This window comes from Gadus macrocephalus, chromosome 13 (assembly GCF_031168955.1).
Source record: "Gadus macrocephalus chromosome 13, ASM3116895v1".
Classification (NCBI taxonomy): domain Eukaryota; kingdom Metazoa; phylum Chordata; class Actinopteri; order Gadiformes; family Gadidae; genus Gadus; species Gadus macrocephalus.
This window is the reverse complement of record NC_082394.1, coordinates 12,145,196-12,162,990: the sequence shown is the minus strand read 5'-3', so window position 1 is coordinate 12,162,990 and position 17,795 is coordinate 12,145,196. Positions and strand designations below refer to the sequence as shown.

The window sequence follows — 17,795 nt, the reverse complement described above, 5'->3', positions numbered from 1 at the left end:
AACGTTTCAGGCGGTTTGGCAGCTCCTGTATACAAATCACATACATGAAATGTGCAAGGATCATAATTGTATTTTAAAACATTTAGTTAACCTCAATTGTGTGTTTAAAATACCCATAAATGTAATACAATGCAAATATAGGCTTAGCCTCCATTCAATTATAATACCATTTAACAAACATACATTGTAAGAAATCAGCACCGCTATACACGGACACAGAAGTCAAGATAACAACACAGTGAGCTGTTACTCTGGATAGGCCTACAAATGATAGTAGTTTGGAGTTATTTGGCAGGGAACGACCAAACCCCATATCTGAAGTGCCGACAGTAAGAATAGTCAACACCTTCGAGGATTCAGCTGCATACATTTCGGACTTTTGGTCATTATGTAAACACAGCTTAGGGAAGATCTCTTGAGCAAACAAAGAAGTCACAAAAGAACAGAGATACGCTTCAGTAGTTGTGTTAAGTGTACTTTAAAGGTGATTAAGATAAAGGCTCTTGGGCAATGCATCGGTCCTCTCATTGAGTCTATTCCTATAGGCAGACACACACACAAACGCGCGCACAAACGCGCCCTCACATCCCCACACACAAACGCGCAGTCAGGTCCCCTCACACACACAGACACACAAACAAACACACAACCACACACACACAAACGCATGCACGCATGAATGTACCAACGCACAGATGCACACACTCACTCACACACGCGCGATCCACGCGCGTATGATGAACACCCTCAGGAGGAGGAACTAAAAAATTTGCCATTTACTTAACATCACTTCGCCATCACAGCGTAAGCAAACGCTCCTCCGAAGGTGCAATGAGAAGGGATCGCTCTTATTTGAAGAGCTGCGAGGTCGAGGACGATTAGAAAACAGAGCGCGCGGGACACCACTTCAGCTGATAAGAAAGTAGCTCGCTCTGCGAGTCGCGCCTCCGGTAGCTTTATTCGCTACATTAAGCTACATTAAGCAACATCTGCAGGGACACTACCGAGGGCGACGGAGCTACGCGTTGGCATGTGAAGACAATTCCTACGAAGACAAGCGGATTTTCGCTTTCAACTTCGAGCAAATAATGGTAAGTTACAAATACGGGCTACTTGGTTTGAAGTTTGTTCACCAGGTTCGGGCACTTTATTGAAATCAGAAATGAATGAGCACAGTGTGATTTTTTGTGACACCTTTTTGTTGTGTTCTTTGAAACGATTACGCTTTTCAAATAGAGATCGTCGAGTAGACTATTTCAAGTCAAACATGACAAGAAGGCTCGGCTGTTCGATAGACCAAATGTCAATAGACCTGCCACAAACAGAATTTAGATTTTATCCCAGTGCATCTACTTTTTAAGCCCTATTAGCCCTGTATATTTTCACAGCAAGCACGAATCCATGATCTCTTAATTGATTTATGGAAATAGGTTAATACACAAACTAAGGCCTATTGAAATTCAAATATTATTGTAGGCCTATTCTACATTTCTGAATAACGAAATAGCCAACACCCCAAAGGGAAATGTATTGACATTCTTCATCATCATTTCCTACCTAAATCATTTAGAAATTTTACATTAGATCATTAAAGAGTAGCCTACAGCTCTGCATACCAATTATTTTGTAATAGCCTACAAATAATAGTCATAATAATTTATAATATTAGTCGTATTAACATTAGTAGTAGGCCTATTATAAATATTATAATTATTTAATTAATTCTGTATTTATGTTTTTTTGTTTGGGACAATCATAGCCTGATAGTAACCTGTGACCAATTTTCTTTTCTGTTTTAGATACAACCGAATTGTATTTATTTATCCAAAACGAATAAGGAGATTTCCTTTAAAAAAAAATGTCTGTCAAATATATAGGTCTACGGTAGGCCTACCTTTGGCCTAGATTATTGACTCTCTTTTATATGGTTTATTTTGTTATTATTGGTGCTGCTTACACATGTGTTCAACACTTTGGCCAGGTTTAAGTAGAGAAGATTACATTTAAATCACTGGGACCCCCTCGGCAGCGAGGGACCTAATTAAGTAATTTGAAGGAGCTGGGCTAAGCATTTTTCAAAGCGGGTATTCATATTTTCAAGGACCCCTTCATCGGCCCGGTCTAGAAACGAACTCCAATGTTTTTCCAACCATTCATATCACATTTAAACACATCCTGCGTAATTACAGCCTCATGGTTGAATCTATATCTAGTATAAAAACACGTGAAAAGAAAAAAATAGAACAGAAATAAGGAATATAGGGCAGATCTGAGCGTGGCTTTCACTGCTTGTACTTAAAGTGTTGAAATAATGTTAATACGTTCATAATGTTTGTTCAATTTCTTTGAATTCTTACTAATGTAGTAATCTGATATAGCCTAGGAAATATGGTTCAAGATCAACTTAACAATTTGCCAATCGTTATATTTAGTTTAACGGCAAGATAAATATATCTGACTGGAAAGAGCCTCAATCCCTGAGAGAGCGGACACGTGATTGTGTTTGCTTTTTCAGAAATATATCCCCATAGGCTATATTGCCACATTTTAAAATATTGTCCACGAATCTAGTCAGTTAAAAAAATGTGTGCTCTTCTAATAAGATAAATTGTGTACATCAACAAAACAAACTTTGTTTATTGATAGGTAGAGAGATAGCTGCTATGTCAAATACAACTGGGAATAGGCAGAAGTTGATCTTGCCTATAGCCTACCTGTTATCTGACTTCCATAAATAACATTGAGGGAAGAGTGGTGCATGGTGGGTTTGGTGGTTGGCTTGGTTGGGTACAGAGGGGTGGGCCCTGTGTGTGTGTACAGCTCTGGCGTGTTTGATTTAACATGCTGCTCCGGCTCTTAATAACATTAGGCCTCATTTCTGGCCTCCCCAGCCCGGGACCCGGGACCCTTACCCCCTAGCCTCGGCCGTCATGGTTTCTATTACTGCCTCTAATAAATTGTGAATAAGCGGCCTTCCAGAAAAACCCCAAGCCGAGAAGAATTCCCCATCCTGTAGCACATGGCACCCCCTCTTAAGAAAACACAAATTAATTCCAAAGCCCTCTGTAGCCAAAAAGTTGGTGGAATGATAAATATTTTCATAGGAAGCTGTTCTCTTCCTGACTTTATCGGCCCCAATTTCATTATACTTCACGCCCGGGTTTTAAACCCTTTGTGTCCCAAGTCTCTCTGTCCCCCTTCTCTTTCAGTCCCTTTTCCATTTCCATCGTTTCATACTTCTCTTCAATGATGTCCTTCTCTTTTTATCTTCTCTGCCTAGCGCTGCATTTCAGTTGGATGTCACACACATCTCTTGCCTATCGACTGAGCAAATATATAAAACGTATTACTTTCAACTCAAAGAAAGATTTGTGTTCTGATGGTATACATTTGTATGACATCCACAATAGCCTATTGTATTGTGATGGATAGTTGTCAAGATGGGGATATCTATTAGATAGTTCCATACTCAATGTACACATTTAAAATTGTGTGAGGAAGACAAAGCTGTCTAAAACTACCTTTACGAAACCATGGTGAAAAAGAAACCCAAACAGAAGACCTCCGCACACACTGGGGTTTCTGAGTTCTGTGGAGTTCTCGGCTGAGGGTTTGAGTTTTTTTCTCCTGAATGATTTCTAACCTCAGAAGTAGAAGTCCAGCTCTGTACCTCCAGATTCTCGCTCAAGGGCCAGCTCTGACCACAAACAAACCCCAAGAGATGGGCCTACTGTTGCTTTTGTTGAAAAAAAATAAAAAATCTCAGTTGCAGAGGCAATGTGTTAAGAGACATACTGTTCTACCTTCGATTAGTATAGTTTGCTGTGATATGTACACGGTTATGTCAACCAATGCAAGTTTTCCACATGCTGAGGTTAAATCATAATTTAATTGCTCAATAATTGCAAATGGATATGTTTTTGGGATAGTTCTATCTGTTTATGCCTCTTGCCCGCCAATGTGAAACCTCAGTAAATGTAATCTGGAACACATTTTCTGGTTTCACGATTACATTCAATTTGAAATGGCTAGATTTTTTTTTACAATTGTCTACAAATACACAGACAACGCTGCATTATGTTATTTACACGTGTTAGTGGTGGGAATGATTGTACAAAATATATCCTCAACATATTTGTGTGTGATAGTATTACTGCTTGTTGAAAGTGAAATGGTTATAATACATTTATTTACTTATTTTTTATTTGAATCCAGGTTTACTCTTGATATATTTAGTAACTTGCAATATCTCTATTTTGTATGGTGTGTCATATGTATCATAATGAAGTCTCATTTGCAGTTCCTATTAAAGCCCGAAAGACCAAGAGTCAATTTTATAACCAAGGGCTACAAACAGCTGATCGCTGATCTTCTCCCTGCTTGAAGGTGAGCTTGTAGTTTCTGAATCAGCTGCTGTGGAGCCCGTACAGTTTAAGCTCTTGGACTCTTTATAACTCTCACTGTCTTTCACACACACACACACACACACACACACACACACACACACACACACACACACACACACAAGCACGCACGCACGCACGCACGCACGCACGCACGCACGCACGCGCACACAAACACACACGCATAGAAAAAACACTGTTTTTACAAAACCCAAGAAATCACCCCAGGGGGGCATGTGGCACTCAAATTCCAACATATTATGTGTGTGAGTGCATGCTTGTGTGCATGCGTGCTTGCGCATGTCTGTGTCTGTGTGTGTGTGTGTGTGTGTGTGTGTGTGTGTGTGTGTGTGTGTGTGTGTGTGTGTGTGTGTGTGTGTGTGTGTGTGTGTGTGTGTGTGTATTAGAAGCTGGTTTGTCAGCAGAGAGCAGCTGTGCCTGTTGCTATCACGTGTTACTTTTTGTTGCCGATTTTGTATTACATTCTATTGAATGCTTTTCATTTTGGGAGTTAACATTTTCATCATGTTTATATATCTTTTATATACCGTATATATATATATTATATATATTTTTCTTATCATTTGTTATTATTTATTACCGTATATTGTTTAATTATTAATTCCATCACACTGCCATCATTCATGTTATTATGACCGCCATCGGATTACTACTAAGAATTATTCTGCATCTTGCTATGATTCTCACTTCCCCACTTACACACACATAAACACGTGTATAAAGACAGTGATTGTAGCAGTGAAGTAGTAATTTGACCTCCAGTCTGTCTGCAGTACTCTTTGAGCTGTTCTGTAAACTGGCCGGCCAGCTGCTAGCAACTAGGGCGGTCATTTACTGTCATCTGCCGGGGGGGCGCAAGGGAACGCCACGGAGGGTAAAACATTTTGGTCTAATGACTAATAAAGAGTGTGTGTGTGTGTGTGTGTGTGTGTGTGTGTGTGTGTGTGTGTGTGTGTGTGTGTGTGTGTGTGTGTGTGTGTGTGTGTGTGTGTGTGTGTGTGTGTGTGTGTGTGTGTGTGTGTTGTGGGGGTCTCTGTTATGTGCATGTGTGTATGAGTTTACTAGGGGGTCCTTTGCACATGCAAGTATATGTGTGTGTGTGTGTGTGTGTGTGTGTGTGTGTGTGTGTGTGTGTGTGTGTGTGTGTGTGTGTGTGTGTGTGTGTGTGTGTGCGCCTCATTACGGGCGTGGCACACCGCCAAAGCCCAGTGTGTTTTTCTGTATGATTGTGTGCGTTTGCTCAAGCATATTGAGTGAATGTGTGTGCGTTCAACCTGCCAATACAGGACCAGATGTTTTTTTTGGGGGGGGGGAGATTTTACCTGGTATCAAGACCACCATCAGACAAGGGGTCAGGCCCGTCCACCGAGCCATTTCTCCCCCTCCCAGGCTGCTGGGAGGTCTGCCAGCTGCCCCTTTGGTCTCTGACCCCCAGCGCTGGGCCCTGGCTCCAGGAGAGAACGGGGACACTCTGGGTCTGGACTCTAGGGCACTTTGCTGTTGGTGGTCTTTTCTTTGGTGGACAAAAATCTGGCCAACCATCCAACAGAATCCCATCCGTTTATTATAGCGGCTAGAAGCTTGCATGACGGAGCGGGTGCGGAAGCAATAAAGACTGTGTTATTAAGTGGCAGAGAACGGGATGGTGGATGAAAAGAAATCCATGGCCATTAATATTATAACCTGTTCCTTATGAAGTGCCTTGCTATCCAGAGCCCTAAACCGGGTGGTGAGCTGACGACATTGACAGTATATAAACAGTATATAAAAGCTCCTGCCACATGATGCGATGTAGGGGGAGGTTGAGAAGGTGCTGAAGAGAGTGAGAGTAAGTGGGGATGAACAACAAATCGATTGGATGGATGGATGGCGACAGAGGGAGGAGAGGGACATAGAGATGGCTGACTGATAGAGACAGCGGCGTGACTGAATGAAAAGGGTTCGATTACCGGGAGAGATGGAGGCGAGGGGAGGGGAGGGGAGGGCTGCAGTGGACTTAAAAGCAGTCACTGTTTCTGAGAGTTAGTCAAGTGTAACCTAACGGCCACCGTGTCTGGAAGCTAGAGTTACACACATCGCAGGGATGGCAACAGGTTCAGCGCTACCGCAATTTAATAGGAACCACTCTTCCATTCACTGTGTTTCTTTTAAAGGGTTCTCTTTTTTTTCGGCTTGTTTCTTTCTAGCCCCTCACTGCAATTAGACTGGGATGTGTTGTCGTTTCTGGACGCATTCAGGTTGACTCGGCTGTGAGGCTCCAAGAGTGTATGGAGTGAAGCAAACCTTTGTACTTCTTATTAGAACTTGCTTTATTAAATAATGCTGGCTTATCAAGATTTCAAACATAACATCAAATAATGATATAATCTCTGCCATGTCTTTAGCCATTATTCACGTTATGATTTGCAAAGATTCAGTAGATTAAAAATGTTTTTTAAAAAGATTACTAATCGTTGGTTTCCGAAGCCGGAGACAATTTAAAGGATCACTGTGGTTACAATACTTGAACTCAATGACATCATTCAACAGCAAGAAGACAAGCGGACCAAATTCTGCTCGCATTTTGACATACTGTATCATTCTAGGCAACATAGCATAACGACGGGCCAATCAAAACAAGCCCACGCACACACACACACACACAGACGCTCACACACACACACAAACAGTAACTGAATTTACTGGCTGGTGGGGTCACGGTGGTGAATGAGACATCCATGGAGCTGGTTGATGGTTTGTGATTATCAATCCTCAACATCTGTTACCATACCACCACATGTCTCAGCTTTTATCTCGTCAAACTCAAGATTACATGCTATGCTACTTTTTTATTTTATTTTAAATTCTCTTCAGATGTCTCCGTATTAGTACTTTCTATGTCTCATGACTGGGACATGGAGGCTGGCCAGCAATAATGCACTACATTTGTCCAAATGTCGATGGAGTTATTACAGATATTGTTACCCGATAGCATGTTGACCTCACAGGAACTCCCATCTCCCTGGCTGCATCTACAGTAGCAGCTCTGCTCAATAACCCCAAGCCTGTTTCATCCCATACGCCTATTGGTAGCCTCCAACCAGTTCTTAACTGAAAGGCTTAGAGGGCGTGGACCGAGCGGAACAGCAAATAGACTAATCATTCATTTGTTTGCAACATCGGTGTGTGGTGCTGTGTTTGTATGCTTCTTGATATAATAATAATAACAAAACCAAAAAAATTGCCATTTGGTGGACGCTCATATCCAAAGCGCATCAGGATAGTGCCACGATTGCATTCATACTCTTACCCTGTTAGTACTCACTGTATATAGTGGTAGTATTTTGATGTCGTCAAGAAGCGATGTCCCCATTCGGACACTTCACTCTCACCAAGAGCCCTGTGTTTACATCTGGCACATGGATAATGGCTCAGTCCAACACTACATATGAAAGTTAAATGAGCATAGGAGGAGTCGGCGGGAGCAGCAGCAGCCCTGAACGGCCCTTTGATGTGCGGTAAGCGATCTGTCCCGCAGTGTGCCCAGGGCTCGTCAGTCAGCCAGAGCCTGTCGCAGGCCCACAGAGGGCAGGGTCGCCAGCAGATGGCCTCCCCCCCCCCCCACTCCAGTGAGGCTTCTAACAGGGGACTTAGGAACCTAAATGTGGGGCCTTTGTTAGGTACTCACTCACACACACACAAACACACCAGCGACATCCCCCCCCCCCCCCCCCCCCCCCCCCCCCCCCTCCTAAAGGCACTTATTGGCAGACAGTCTGAGTCGGAGGGCATCCATTTGGGGGGGAACTCCATATGGCTCGGTGGGAGAGCAGTTTGTCAAGCGTGGCCCTCCCTGTTCAGCGGCTGGCTCAGAGCCATCTTGTTTTAAGGAGAGGTCAAACAGCGAGGAGGGGCAGTAGTCGCAGCACATTGATACAGATGGCACGGCTCATTCATAGCTAGACACACACGCTCGACACACTTACGAGGACATGTCCTCGTTAACACAGATCAACATTTCTGTTGTGTTCTAATGAATTCGGTCTGCTCCAATGGCCTAATGACAATACCTAACAAACACAGCTACAATAGACCCGTCTCACAAACAAAGTCGTCGCTCATGACACTAATTGTAGGTTTCATCGTACAGTCCTGGTACACACTGTACCAGCAGTCTCTTAATTAGTGTCATGGGTGACACCTGTGTTTGTTCTACAATACCTCTGTGATTATTGTACAATAATAAGTACAATAAATATTGATTCGGTTAATTCGATCGATTGATGTTGATGTCGTTTGTGGATGCCCCTACTTGCCCGTGACTTGCGTGTTAATCACGACCTGACACGCAGTAGTCGATACGTCACTATAATAACCAAGATCCAAGCTTCATCAAGCTTATATCAAGGTGTAACACACATTTATTATATTCATGGGATAACACAGAACAACAACCCGAGCCGTGTTTGCCCTCTGGGTTGAGGGGAGCGGGCGGGGGTTGTCTTTAGAGCACGCCTGTTGTCGTTATGCTCTGCTCAACCATTGCGTGGCTCGGGCATAACCAGGATGAAACTATCCAATAACACTTCCAACCCCGGGAAACGCAGAGCACCGTTGTGAATGACGCAAGCCGCCTGCACGGAGACAGAGAAAGTGATACCCGGTCAACCCCGGGACCCCAGGTAAAGCTGGTGGGCTTTGCCTTTGTGGCCCCTGTGGCCCGCTGGGTTTGTTTTAGCTTGGGTTACTGTCCACATCTCTGCCTGGTTCTGCTCGTCTTTCCTCCAGTGTCTTGCCGTTCCCATGGACCTTTGCTCCCTGCGCCCAATGCTGACACTCCACCAGGAAGCCCTGCACTAGCACAGACAGTGTGTGTGTGTGTGTGTGTGTGTTTGTGTGTGTGTGTGTGTGTGTGTGTGTGTGTGTGTGTGTGTGTGTGTGTGTGTGTGTGTGTGTGTGTGTGTGTGTGTGTGTGTGTGTGTGTGTGTGTGTGTGTGTGTGTGTGTGTGTGTGTGTGTGTGTGTGTGTGTGTGTGTGTGGTTGTGTGTGTAGACACAGACACATCAGGATGGAGGATTTCTGAAGCCAGTCCCTCTGACCCAACACCGCAGCGGTGCCTTCGACCGGCTCTTGTTTTCCTATATCCATCTTCCTTTGTCTCAGTACCGCTGAGGTCGTTCCTCTGTGCTGTGGGATCGCTGTCTCAAAGGAACGTGTCGGCCCTCAAACATGTGGAGGTCACATCTGAAGGAATAGCACTCTGACAGATATTTAAAGTCCAGCTCCACAGCTGGACTCTATGTTGTTTTTATTTTTATTGTACATATTTATTTGTACTGGGGTAAATGTTTTGGTCCTGCATACTATGAAGGACCAAATCATTTTCCTATCATCCCATCCAATGGGAAATCAATCAGCCTGAAGGTGACTTGATAAAGACACATCAGAAAATGTATATTGCAAAAGAACATTCTGAGGAACAAACACAAAATAAAGGATAATTTCTCTCTCTCTCTCTCTCTCTCTCTCTCTCTCTCTCTCTCTCTCTCTCTCTCTCTCTCTCTCTCTCTCTCTCTCTCTCTCTCTCCCTGCCTCCCTCCAAACTAATGAATGCATGTCCATTATCATACATCAATGTCACAACCCCCCTTATTTATGTTTGCTTTGGTGCAATAACAGAGGCGCGTACTAGTGTTTTATGAGGCCGCCGAATGCGTGAGGTAATTTTCTAAAATAGCAAGAGGGCATCTTCTGAACCAGCTGAGGCCCCTGGCATGCATGATGCACAAGGTACTTGTCAACACTACTAGTGGCAACTGTTACACAATGATATTGACAAACGTGAGGACATAAGCCAGGTATTATGGGCTAAGTATCTTCATCTGTCAAAAAATAGGAACTACCCTAAAGCACTGTAAACGTGTCGTTATGTTTTCCTTCCCTTTCACCCCCCGCCCTTCCTCTTCATCTCAACCCATCTGTCAAACGGCCTAAAACCCTGTCGCCCCATACATTTCATGACTGTCGTCTGTCTCTGTCAATGTGTTGTCAGCGAGGTCGGAGGTCAAGCGTTTAGCTCCAGCATAGCCAGATTGGAATTGCCCAGAGGCACGGCAAGAGAGTGTGAGAGAGAGAGAGAGAGAGAGAGAGAGAGAGAGAGAGAGAGAGAGAGAGAGAGAGAGAGAGAGAGAGAGAGGGAGAGAGATTTTGAAAGTGAGAGGAGAGTAGTGAGAGTGTTGAAAAGCGCAAGGCGAACAGACTCCTTGAGTGTCTTTAGTGGGCTCATTTGTTTTGGTTTTTTTTGCAATACGGTGAAAGGCTTTTGCTATCATTCATCGTCAGGAAATACAAATGACTACAAACGTGAAGCACGTTGGAGGAAGTCTATTGTCGATCACTTTCCTTTGCACTCCCACATGTATCCCCAGGGGTGGCTGAACTATTCATATGTTTGACTAGTAGATTAGTAGATTACATCAGGAACACATTGCTTAAAAAATTGTCTGGCCAAAGTCTGCTCTTGATTAATACTCAAGTTAAAAAGGTTAAAAGTATTTGTTCAACATTACGTCTCAGACATATAGGGTATTGAGGTTAACTTTTTTGTCACCCTAATGGTTTTCTCTTGTGGTTTGGAGGCACAAGCTTGATTGCATCTCTTCCATGAATTACCATTTTATTAAAACTATATGAATTAAATGTTGTTGAGTAAGAATTTGAATACATCTTGTAGTAAAAATGTATAAAGTTTCCTGTAAGGAAGTACTTTTATTCAGAGAACAGCTGGTGAATCATCAACATCACTTAGTTAGTTCCCACAACTAGTGGTTAGTTATCTTAAACTGTCCTGTTACAGGGTAAGACCTGGAAGGCAATGGATCTTCTGGTGGAAAGACTGACCTGGCGTCTCTTCCTGTTTAGACTAGCCACTTGTTGTCTTGGCATTGACCGCATGTCTTCCCTCTTTGCTTCCTTTTGGCTCTTCTGTCAAATCATCATATTTACATGATTTGCCAATCACCTTGTAAAAGACGACAAGTCACGTCAGCTATAGTGACAGTGCCAAACCTTTGATTGATAACGATGGTTTATATTCGCCCTTTGTCACATCCCAAGGAAACAATGACATCCATTGAGTTTATACTTCAGGTGTCATTCGGCTGTTGTCTGCAAGTCGCATTTTAATTACAATTCCATGTAACCCACAGCATGTCCATAATGGGTGTGTAACCTCAGTGTTGTCTACTATTCTCTCTCTCTCTCTCTCTCTCTCTCTCTCCCTGGCGCCAACTAGCAGTTGTCACTCAACCAGAATTCCTGTTGATGAGCAACATTCATAATTATCATGACTATAAATGTATTCTCTTCTGTCTCTGCAGGAGAGCTGATGCTCCCAGGCAAACCTGACTAACAGCCCGGAGCCAGGAGACAAAGCCTCCCTCTGTAAACCCAGGTGAGACTAGTGAGGAGGCCAACAGAACACACATCGCGATACCCCAATAGTGGCGCAATTGCTCCCGAGGAGTGTTGATAGTAGGGCTGGGTGATATGGAAAAATGGATTGTCACCGTATCCATGAAGGACTTTACATAAAACTGATAACTATTGTGATAGGCCTATGCATTTAATGCATCATTCTAAACGACTAAGAGAGGGTGCATTCTTTGAAGATTCAGATTTCATATTATTTATGTTTTAAGGGCCTTACTTCTAATTCATTAATTTAGACTATAACATTTGGCATAACGAAACTTGCCTCTTGTTTGGAAATCATGAGACATTTAACGTCCTATTCTTTCTTTACACAAAAGCTATATAAGAAAAAATATACGTTCTAATGATATTTGTTCTGTATGTTTTACAGGCTGTCTACATTGTTATCCGTGACCTAATCCTGTCCACTGAAGGTGAGACTTCTACATTCCTGACAATTGTAATTTATACTTTGATGCCGAATGTGTGTCTTGTCACTTCACAAATTGAACACTGCAGAAAACATGTTGTCATTTTGCTATTTGCGAAAAATAATGGTTACTGTTTCAATTGTGTTATCATCCAGTCCATGTCTGTCATTACCGGATTCTACAGTTTTATTCCAGGGTTGAAACCGCCAAAGTACAGATATTCATTTCTGGCTTAAATGTTTCAATGTTTTGGAAATCATTCCAGTCAAGCATTTTTGATTTTCTTCCCAGAATCAAATTCATTACTTTCACTGGTTATTTTAGTTTTCTAATTACAAGGCAAAGGACAATTGTTTTGAACCAAAACGACAGCCTGTTGAAAGTCCTCTTGTTTCCAGTGAAGTTGACCACAGAGGTGTCATGGCGGCATATGGACAGACTCAATACAGCCCTGCACTCCAGGCTGCTGGACCGTACGCTCCGTACACACACCACACGCAGGCCTACAGCATGCCCTCCTACAGTAAGTACACACACACACACACACACACACACACACACACACACACACACACACACACACACACACACACACACACACACACACACACACACACACACACACACACACCCACACACACACACACACACATACACACACACACACACACACAGAAACTACAGATGGCCTTCATACAGTAAGATGTAGATCCCCTACCAGATCCCTAACAGATCCATACCAGATCTCTACCAGATCTGGTATGCCATCTCCTCATAATTGTGGCATACCAGAATTCCCGTCTCCTCATAATTCTCCCTCTCCATCTCTCTCTTTCTCCCCTCTGCGTCTCTTCCCTCATATCCGTCCATGTACAGACATAAAGACAGAGGATGGTCTGAGCCACTCTCCCGGCCAGACTGGACTGCTGGGGTACTCCAACTTCAACAGCACGCCTCCCAGCCAAGCTCTCTACAGCTACTCTGCACACGGTCAGTCTCATACCAACATTTGGACCTAGGCACACAGAGAAACATACACATGTTCAAATGCAACTATTACCACATATGGCCTCACTGAGCTACACATTCAAACATTCTTAGATGCTCTATTCTTCACCTGTCCCGTCTTTCTTTTGCTACATTTCTCTTCTCTTGTCTTATTGTCTTTGCATAGCTTTTCTGCTCTTCATTTCCTTCACCTCATTACTCATCTTCTCTTCTCCCTTCAACTCCATTCTCCTCTCATCTTCTCCTCTCCTTTCCCTCCCTCTCCCTCTCACCCCTCTCATCCTCTTCCCTCTCTCCTCTCCTTTCTCTCTCCACATCTCCTCTCTCCTTTCTCCTCTTTCTCCCTTCCTCTCTTCTCCTTTATTTTCCTCTCCTCTCTCCTCTCCCCTCGCCCCTCTCCTCTCTACTCTCTGCTCTCCAGCTCCTTTCCCATCTTCCTCTCTCCTTTCTCCTTTCCTCTCTCCTTTCCTCTCCTTTCTCCTCTCTCCTCTCTCCTCTCTCCTCTCTCCTCTCTCCTCTCTCCTCTCCCCTCGCCCCTCGCCCCTCTCCTCTCTACTCTCTCCTCTCCAGCTCCTTTCCAATCTTCCTCTCTCCTCACTCCTTTCCTCTCTCCTTTCCTCTCCTTTCTCCCCTCTCCCCTCTCCTCTCTCCTCTCCCCTCGCCCCTCTCCTCTCTCCTCTCTCCTCTCCCCTCACCTCTCTACTCTCTCCTCTCCAGCTCCTTTTCCATCTTCCTCTCTCCTCTCCTCTCTCCTCTCACCTTTCATCGCTCCTTCCCTCTCTCACCTCCTCTCCTCTCTCAACTCCTCTCCTCTCTCCTCTCTTCTCTCTCCTCTCCTCTCTCCTCTCTCCTCTCTCCTCTCCCCTCTCCTCTCTCCTCTCTCCTCTCCTCTCTCCTCTCGCCTCTCTCCTCTCTCCTCTCTTCTCTCTCCTCTCCTCTCTCCTCTCTACTCTCTCCTCCACACCTGTTCTCCATTAGCTGCGGTCTAGGCTCCTGGCGTCAGTCTTCTCTCTACCCCTCCTCTTTTCTTGGGGTCAGGCCCCCTTTCTCCACTCAGACCAACAACACAGTGCCGTGTGTGTGTGTGTGTGTGTGTGTGTGTGTGTGTGTGTGTGTGTGTGTGTGTGTGTGTGTGTGTGTGTGTGTGTGTGTGTGTGTGTGTGTGTGTGTGTGTGTGTGTGTGTGTGTGTGTGAGAGAACGAGATCAGTGTGACCGAGAGGGAGCGATACAAGTTTAGGACAAAACAGCCATAGAACAGACATACAGAAATGTGTCATAGAAGCATGTGTGGATGCATGTGTCTATGTGTGGATGCATGCATGTGTCCGTGTGTGTGTGTGTGTGTGTGTGTGTGTGTGTGTGTGTGTGTGTGTGTGTGTGTGTGTGTGTGTGTGTGTGTGTGTGTGTGTGTGGATACATCTATCCCCCTCACATTCCTGTGTTGTCTCGGCGCCCAGAGCGTGCCTCTCTCAGTGTGCCTTCACGGCTTTGAGCGCAGCATGAAATTGACCTTGTGTGCGAGCGGGGGAGAGGTTAAGGTGCGTTTCAAGGGGTGAGGCGGTTTATTGCTGGGGATGGATGGAGACATGCTGAGAGCGGCAGAGGCGTCGCGAAGCATTCCCACTGACTGACTGTATGCTTTTACTACGAGGTAGTATAGTAGGAGGGAGCCAGCATAACACACCGGGGTATATTTTCCTCTACGACACGGTACGTTAGACAACCCAGCCAAACCGCGCAGAGAACTCAGGAGAGATGTTGATGTTTTGTACCGTGTGATGTTTTGTACCCCCCCCCCCCCCCGCTAGAAAGGGGTTTTTGAGCTGCTGAGCGTGGCCAGCCATGAACCAGGTCCCTACATGTTGCTGCTCCAGAGAATGGAACAATGATTGTATGAGGGCCGGTCCACTTCTCTGGTGCCCTGCCCCAGTCCAGGACAAATCAGTGCATCGGTTTTGACACAAAATTCCGAACTGCCACTTGTTGTTTGGGTGGATTGCGTCAACCGGCCGCAAATCAGTTCCGCCTTACTCTGTGAGATGAGGTTGAAGAGCTCGCTTTACGGCACAGGGGGAATCCCCTCCTGGACTATGCTAATCATCTGTACTCGAAGAGAGAGAACCATTGGAGGATTACTGAGTCTGTTGAGGACAAACAAATGGATAAATAAAATAATCACCAGCGTAACAAGTCAAGCCGTCCCATCGTTATGTCTTTCGCGTAGAGCTGGCGTATTAAACCTATTGCACTCATGATTGGAGTAATTAACTTATGAGATCATTGTTGCAACGGTGATTTTGTTCACATGTGTCTGCCATTAGAAGGAAAACACCAGAGAAGCTGAGATGATGGTTTGAGTGTATACGTGCATGTAAACATATAGTCTCTATGGGTCTGCTAATAATTCCCCTTCAAAAGTACACAAAGGAAGGCTCCTACCAGTTGTTGTGTTTGAATGGATGGGCGTCTTTTCAAGCTCTGAAAAACATTGTTTCCAAACCTCACAATTGTTTGAAATTTTTCGCCATAAAGGTTTACAGGGGCCTAACTTCAAATGGCCAAAGAATTGCCACAACAACCAAATGTTTTGGGAATTTTACATTGTATGACATGCTGAGTCATCAAACGCACGCACACCAACTCACACACACAGGCATGCGTATATACACACACGCGCACGCACACACACACACACACACACACACAAACTAAACATACACAAGGACACGCTGCGTGTACAACCGAAAACAATGGGGTGAACCATGCATGGGAGCGAGCCGATGTTTACTCCAGCCAGACCTGTATTTTTCCCTTTCGCTTGCCTTTGAAGATTGTTGTGTTGTCCCCGGAGAGTTCTGCACAATCATGAGACTGGTTGTTTGGCGTTCACTGTGGGCTGGAGAGGGCTGGGAAGTCGAGGGAGAAGCAAAGTCTGTAAGAGGGGACTGGGGTGGATGGGGATAGTTTAGAATGGTCTAGAATGCATTTGATATGATGTCTTGAGAGGAATCCCAAGGCAGGAAAACAAGATGGTATGAAGGCATCGATATTCGACCCGAAATGCTACTTTAGGAAAGTGGAGCCTTTTCTATGGATGAACGAGTGGGAATCATACTTTTGCGTTGTTTTAGAAACAGTTATTTGCTTGGTAAATAGGGTGTTGTTTTTCGAAGGGAAGCAATTGATAGTCAAATTGAGGGTTTATACATGAAGTAGCAACGGTGTGGCTGGAGGACTTACAAAGTTTACACATTCATGGTGATTTATTTGCCAATGAACGATAGTTCGTTGTAGTCCAACTGCAGGTCAGTTTGCATCCAACATTGAGTGTGGTGAGCCACAGCTAGCCGCTGCAGAGCCCGTCTACTGTCTGGTGGCTGAAATGTGTCCTTATTCTCAGGTGGCAGCATATCATCTGGAATCTTCCAAGGCACCAATGCAATCCCGGGTTCGTCCCCGTTCAACCCCACCCAGCAAGTGAGTACCAAGACATCACTATATAAATCAATAGTCATGATAGAACCCACTTGAAATATGTAACATGTTTCATATTTATTCGCAAAATATAGAATAGTTGGTTGTTTGTTGGTCATGGTCTTTAGTTGTTGTTTTTTTAGTAGTAACTGAGGCCCTTAAATATTCTTCGATATAATTTTTCTTTTCCCTCTGGGGGGCATGGGTTAGGGGGTTGTCATACAGATATGGCGGATAAAGCCGTTTGAGACTGTAACTGATTAAGGGATGTACAAATACAAATACATTGAATTGAATTTATTGAATATTATACAATACAATGTTATTATCAACCAGTGTCGTGTCCCTCCATGGACACATGGTCATGAATGTATTTGTGTGTACCAGGACTTCTCTGCGTACTCCAGCTACAGTCAGAGTCAGTACTCTCCGTACTACAACTCTCACCACTACAACAGCCCCCTACCTTACCAGTAGCAACATCAGCCCCGCCGCCATCACGTCTCCATTAGCCTATCAGCATCCAGAACACTCGCCATGCTGCCCAATCACAGCCCAGAGTCACAAGGTAAAAAAATAAATAAAAAAGAATTTTGCATTATAATTGCAATACTTCATTGACCTAATTTGGAGAAATCTTCAGTAAACGAACTAATGAAGTAATTGTGTTGCATTGTATGTGCGTGTGTTTTAGGAGAGTACCAGCCACCGCCAAGCCCCTCCACGCCAGGGAAGGAGGAGACGGTCCAGACCAGAAGAGGCTCCGATGGGAAGCTGAGGGGAGGAAGAGGGTCACTGATCCAGCTCCGCCGCTGGATTCTGACATAGAAGTACATACACACACACACGCACACGCACGCACATGCACACGAGCATGCACTCACACACACACTCACACACACACACCAATACACGCACGCACACTGACAAGCATGCACAATGATACACACATATGAACCCACAGACACACAAAAAAAATAAGGTTCTGACACATGAATGAAGCTT

The 17,795-nt window shown here is 44.4% G+C and overlaps 1 protein-coding gene across 1 annotated transcript in view; it reads left to right on the top strand.

Annotated features, from left to right (window-relative positions):
* The first annotated feature begins 623 nt into the window (after nucleotides 1-623).
* Nucleotides 624-17,795, top strand: part of eya2 (EYA transcriptional coactivator and phosphatase 2) — a 23,157-nt gene continuing 5,985 nt past the window's right edge. The window contains 11 exon segments of the mRNA XM_060069956.1: nucleotides 624-1,091; nucleotides 11,783-11,856; nucleotides 12,268-12,310; nucleotides 12,706-12,830; nucleotides 13,184-13,297; nucleotides 16,717-16,793; nucleotides 17,178-17,249; nucleotides 17,251-17,320; nucleotides 17,323-17,358; nucleotides 17,485-17,565; nucleotides 17,568-17,724. Of these exon segments, the coding sequence (XP_059925939.1) occupies nucleotides 12,728-12,830; nucleotides 13,184-13,297; nucleotides 16,717-16,793; nucleotides 17,178-17,249; nucleotides 17,251-17,320; nucleotides 17,323-17,358; nucleotides 17,485-17,565; nucleotides 17,568-17,724 (710 nt within the window). The 5' untranslated portion in view covers nucleotides 624-1,091; nucleotides 11,783-11,856; nucleotides 12,268-12,310; nucleotides 12,706-12,727.